At 42.2% G+C, this 6,128-nt stretch overlaps 1 protein-coding gene across 1 annotated transcript in view; it reads right to left on the bottom strand.

Moving 5' to 3' along the window:
• CRELD2 (cysteine rich with EGF like domains 2) overlaps positions 1-4,786 on the bottom strand; it is a 19,408-nt gene extending 14,622 nt beyond the window's left edge. Inside the window, exons 1-3 of the mRNA XM_053405723.1 lie at positions 4,527-4,786; positions 2,371-2,453; positions 178-288 (exon numbers count right to left, since the gene is read on the bottom strand). Of these exons, the coding sequence (XP_053261698.1) occupies positions 178-288; positions 2,371-2,453; positions 4,527-4,691 (359 nt within the window). The 5' untranslated portion in view covers positions 4,692-4,786. The remainder of the gene's footprint in view (positions 1-177; positions 289-2,370; positions 2,454-4,526) is intronic.
• Positions 4,787-6,128: the final 1,342 nt, after the last annotated feature.

Below are 6,128 nucleotides of genomic sequence, written 5' to 3'. Positions count from 1 at the left end.
TTACGAAGCTAACAATATACAAGAAGCTGGTTTTATCAAGACACAGGTTGAAAATTTGTGAATAATGCATTTAACATTGCTTTCCAGGAAGTTTATATCCAGTCTTTAATTTACACTTCTCTTGAATCCAATCCTGAATGCAACACAACAAAAAATATTGCCTTGTTTCTTTCTTACCATTTGAACCACCAGGTTTCTATATGTTCTTCATGCTCTTCTACCATGTTGTTGCATTCAAAGTTACTACTGTCACAGAGGTTCTCTATTATTTCCACAAGACGAATTTCACTGCACGGGAGGAAAAGACCCAAGACAAATCAGTTTATTTTGCTGAATTCTAATTGGGCACTGACTTTACAAATGAAAACACATTTCTATAAAAAAGGGTCAAGAATATTAGAGTCACTATTCATTTCTGTTATTCCATCGGCTGTAAACTTTCCAAAATTAAAGTCCAACTTTTGCTCAGGGTAGAAGTGATACATTTAAGAAAAATTGTCTTAGATGATACCTTACTGGTGCAGATGAGTAAAGCAATCTGTTACTACTCAGACTCAAACTATCTGATTTTTAGGAGACATATGAAGGTAGCCCTGTTTAGGGAAGTTCTTAATGTTTGATCTTTTATTGCTTTTTCTTTATTCTTATTTATTATTATTATTAATATTCTGTTGGGAGCCACCCAGAGTGGCTGGGGAAACCCAACCAAATGGGCAGGGTATAAACAATAAATTATTATTATTATTATTATTATTATTATTATTATTACTCTGAAGCATTTTTTGTGCAGCATATGCAATCAACAGGAAACTCAAAATACACTCAGCAAGGTCAAGAGCAAAGAAAGCTGTGCCTTTACAGCTTTAATCATAGAATATTTAATTGTGAAATATACTTAGCAAATGCCAAAGGGAGAGATAAGCATTCATATCAGAGCATGTGTTGAAAGAGAACCTGGGAACTCTCAAACAAGGAGCTTCTGAATCCTTGCAATGACGCTTCAGGAAGCCTGGGGCTACGCAAGAGTAAGCCCAAGTTCTCCCTTCTTTTCCTGCCCCACTGCTGCTCCCAACTATACCCATTCTGGCCTGGATCAGACTCTTTGAAGCAACTTGTATTTCCCCTGCAAAGAAACTATGCTCAGGGCTCACAGCAGGGATGTAGAACCTGTGGTCCACTGAATGTTGTTGGGCTGGAACTCTGTTCATCCCTGATAGTTGACCATCTTGGCTAGGACTTTGGGGGGTCTGGAGGGTCACAAGCATCCCGCCTCTGCTATAAAGGTTCCTTTCTCTCCTTCATCCCTGCCTTAAAGTTGGTCCACAGAACTGCCACTACACTGAACCACTGCCCTTGAACAACAGCCGAAGCAATTTAAACTGTCTTCCAGGAATTCAGTGGATTTGTGTAGAAAGTCACAGGAGAAAGACTGTTCTCTACATTTGTGTAGTCCTCCCCTTCAGCTCTCTCATTCTTGGTTCACTCTATCTAGTTTGCTGTGATATCCAAATTAGGAAAACTATGGTTAGCATTAACCAAGATATTCTTGGGTTGGGGCAATTGGTTAAATGTTTTCAACAGTTCTAGTTTTGGTTCCTCTGTTTTGTTTTTGTTGGGTTGATGTTAGTTAAATGTTTGGTTGGGGTTGGCGGTTATTTAAATTTGGGTATAATTGTAAACTATTATTGCTATTGTTATTAATGGTTTCTATTTATTTGTTTGTTTGTTGCTCGTATAGGATATTTTGATTTTAACGTTTGATGCTTTATTGTGTTTTTATATATGCTGTAAGCCGCTCAGAGTGGCTGGGGAAACCCAGCAAGATGGATAGGATACAATTTTTAAAAAAATATTGTTTATTATTATATTCCCCACACTGTGGGCTGAAAGCTCACTTCAAAACAATGTTCTGCAACATTTGGACACAATTCCTCAAGGGTGGTTGTTCTTGTGGTTTTGCCCATTTCAGATGTTATGGCGAGGTATGGTTAGAGATAGCCAAAAAGGAGAAAATACACAGAAGCAGGCAGGAGGGAGAATGTGAGCAGAGATGTATGCTGAAATTGGGCCAGAGACTTTTGCAACACCTAATCCAGAACAATATTCTACTTTTTACAAAAATGCATGAAAGACATTTGTGCGATTATGACCTAGTAACAGCAGGGTGCCAATATGTTCAAAACTAAGATTATGGAGCTTGACTAAAGTATCAAATGTGTCACAATGTGACCTTCTTACAATAAGAGCATGCTAACTTTGCTCTCAGAAAAATGTCCCCTGCTGACATAGACTATTTCATCCAGTCCAGTTATTTTACAAGCTGCAGACAAGGAAATGACCTCATTGAAAAGAAAGATACACATACCATACCTGGACTCATACTTTGACAGGGTCTTTTCCTCCCAAGCTGTATTGCCACCTCCAAAGTTCTTTTTTGCAGTGTCAGTTAGACCCTGAAAAACAGAGTATTTTGAGACAAACTCATTTTCTAGAGCAATTGCAAAACCAGACAGAGTTTGGATTAGTATGTGGTCACCATAACGGAGTTTTTAAAACACTAAACATGCCACCTAAAACTCTCTGAGACCAGTGGATTCCTTCAAAACTGGCTGCCCTTAAGAAGCTCCACACACTGGGCAGTACAGTGGGCGGCTGGTAAGACACCCTTTTCTGAAACCCCAGGGCGCTAAATAAACCAATGGTCTGGATCACTATAAGGCAGCATCCTATGGCTTTTTTATTGGTGTTTTAGAACCTAGTAATAAATAATAATAATAAATTTATTATTTATGCCCCTATGCTATGATATGGTAGGCAATGCTGAAAATGCAGAGGGCAACTGAAATGGTCCAGGGTGACAGAGGAAATATCCCTGTGAGGAAAGCTGGAAGCAACCTTCTTAATTTGGGGAAAAGGGGAGATAAGGGGAGATTTTTATTGTGTTCTTCACTAGAGTCTTCCCCCCTTTTTTATGTGATTAATCTGCTTGCACTTTTGGAAAGAGCCATGAATTACTAATGGAAAATGACTGAGCAGCAAGAACTCATTTATTCTCTGTTATTATTCTACTGGCTAGAAGCTATGCTAAGGAGTAGGGAAATTGCAATGTTATTGTTGATCCTTCACCAGGTTTTGTTCACTTTATTAGATTTTGTACACATTTGCAGCAAAACCCTCTAATTTCATTGACCTGGAGCTGTTTTTGTTTTGTTTTTTAGCAAACCCACCAAATTGTTGAGCTTTCTGGGGAAAGTTTTTTGAGCTGTTTTTCCATCGCGTTGCCAGGCATCTCATGGGGAGCAGGGATATTTCCTCCATCCACCTCCTAGATCATTTCAATTGCCCTACCATATCCTACCTTTCTCTACCCAAAACCAAGGATCTACATTCAGTGGTACCTTGTACAGACATGATGCTGGTTACACCCCCCTTTAGAATTCAGCTTTGATCCACATAAATATCTACATAAAGACACAATACCACGGAAAGAGAAGAAGGGAAGTCACTGGCTATTTTAAAGTTTGTAAAAACGCTTACTTGAAATTGTAAAACTGTAATTGTTTAGGGAAGTTTTTAATGTTTGAAGTCCCCCCCCCGCCCCTCCGTTTTTAATGTTCTGTTGAAAGCTGCCCAGAGTGGCTGGGGAAACCCAGCCAGATGTGTGGGGTAGAAATAACAAATTATATTATTATTAAATAAAAAATTATGATTAAAAAATTGAAATGTCAAGGTAGGGGGAAAAGGGAGGCTAGAGGTAGGGAGATGGGGTAAGATAAAGGGGGAGAGAAGGCATGCCAAAGATGCGGAGCGGCCCTTCACCTGTCACAATTGAATCTGAATTAAGATGTAGGGCAGGCATAGGCAACCTTCGGCCCTTCAGAAGTTTTGGCCTACAACTCCCATGATCCCTAGCTAACAGGACCAGTGGTTAGGAGGGATGATGGGAATTGTAGTCCAAAACATCTGGAAGGCCGAAGGTTACCTATGCCTGATGTAGGGGGACAGGGCAGGATTTAGGTTTGATGAGGCCCTAAGCTACTGAAGGTAATAGGGCCTTTTATATGTCCAGCTGTCCTTCGTCAACCACAAACTGTCGCTGTTTTTTGAGTTGAATATCTGCTATATGGTAATTTATGGACTTAACTGTGTTTTTTTATGTTGCAATTTTATGTTGTGAACTGCTCTGGGATCTGCAGGTGAAGGGCGGTATACAAGTTTAATAAATAATAATAATAATCTAAAGCCATTTGCACATAACAAAATAAGTATTTTATCGAAGCAATTGTTGGACTGCAATACAATTCAGAAGAAGCATATTAATAGTAAAATAATCATTAAGCTCTAACTGTATGTAGGTTTTATTTTATTTGTTTTTTATCTTATATTTTGGAAATGTACATCCAGGTATTTGTTTCCTTTAATTTGGGGGGGGGGGCAAGAGAGTGGGGCCCTAAGCTCTAGCTTGTTTAGCTGATACGTAAATCCGTCGATGTTAAAGGGGGGAGAGGAGTCGCAGCATCCCTCACCTGGCTGAAGCGCTCCGTGATTCCGCGGCAGGTGTCGCAGGCCTGGCGGACCCGCTGCTCCTTCTCCGCCGCCGCCGCGAGGGCGAGGCAAAGGAAGGCCCCGAGGGCGCCGCTGAGCCACCCCGGCGGAGCCCCGCGCGCCTTTCCCGACGGAAGGCGCCTCATGGCCGCCCGCGAGCCTTTCCCCCTCGCCCGCGCCCGCGGGACACGCGCGTCTGACGGGGGGAAGCCGGCATCCCGCGCCTGGGGCCCGGCCAATCCCGGCGCGCTCTCGCGCCGGGCGACGTGGGCCAATCGGCGCCCGCCACGCTCCGGGAGACGTAATGAGAAAGCCCCAAAGGCACGGGCCGGGTCGTAGAGCTAAAAATGGAAAGAGCCGCGCGTGATTTGGATATTCCGGGTTCCTTTCGATCAGGCATCCCCTAAACTCGGCCCTCCAGCTGCTTCGGGACTACAATTCCCATCATCCTTCTGCTCCTGTTAGCCACTGGCCCTGTTAGCTATGGATGATGGGAGTTGGTAGTCGGAAAAAACAAGTGGAGGCCTGAGTGTGTGTGTGTGGGGGGGGGTGCCTGCTTTAGATCCCTTCCCTGCCCCACCGGGGATTTTTTTTTTTAGAGATTCACACCTAGGAAACGAAACGGAATTTCGAGCTTGGTTGGGCAGCGGTATGTCTAACCACCAAAGTATAAAAAACAGGGTACGGTATATAGAGGGTAAAGAGAGGGTTTTTATTTTTATTTATTTATTTATGCATGCTATTATTATTTAGCTTTATTATTTATTTAAATTTATATTTATTATTAATTTAATTTAATTTGTTTTAGTTAAACGCTAAGGAAAAAGCACATGGTGCGCCCAAGCCTTCTGACCTCTACTTAGCAGTTGATTTGCGATGATTTGACAGGGTGCAGGAAGCAAGCTGTCTAAACTGCCCTTCTCCGACTTCTGGCTCTATCGCCATCCTATTAGATTCCCATGCAACACTAAGAATCCTACGATTTATCATGGCAGGCATAAACATGTTTTTTAAAAAGAGGATTAAAGAGACAGGGGGGAAATGCTGACCCTTAACGTCTCCATAGCCTGGATAGCTCAGTGGGTTAGAGCAGGCATCCCCAACTTGCGGCCCTCCAGATGTTTTGGCCTACAACTCCCATGATCCCTAGCTCACAGTACCAGTGGTCAGTGATGATGGGAATTGTAGTCCAAAACAGCTGGCGGGCCGAAGGTTGGGGGTGCCTGGGTTAGAGTGTGGTGCTGATAATGCAAAGGCTGCCATACGTCCTGGAAATCGCCTCGGAAAATAACCTGAAAAGTTCCAAAACCCCAAAATCCTTCTGGCTTTTACTAAAAAAACCCAACAACCCCAAGATCTTTGGTTCCCCTAGAATTAATAATAATAATAATAATAATAATAATAATAATAATAATAATAAAAGCTCCATAACTCCATCCTAATTTTCACCCTAGGCTTGTCCCAAATAAAAAGCTCCATAACTTTCGGGTTTTTACTTTTTTGAAATATGGCAACCCTACCAAGGTTGCGTCTTTTATCCCCCTATGGGACAGATGCCTCTTCCTGCATTGCACGGGGTTGGC

The sequence above is a fragment of the Podarcis raffonei genome, chromosome 10 (genome assembly GCF_027172205.1).
Source record: "Podarcis raffonei isolate rPodRaf1 chromosome 10, rPodRaf1.pri, whole genome shotgun sequence".
In the NCBI taxonomy this organism is placed as follows: Eukaryota; Metazoa; Chordata; class Lepidosauria; order Squamata; family Lacertidae; genus Podarcis; species Podarcis raffonei.
The sequence above is the reverse complement of the archived record's forward strand: the minus strand, read 5'-3'. Positions and strand labels throughout refer to the sequence as shown.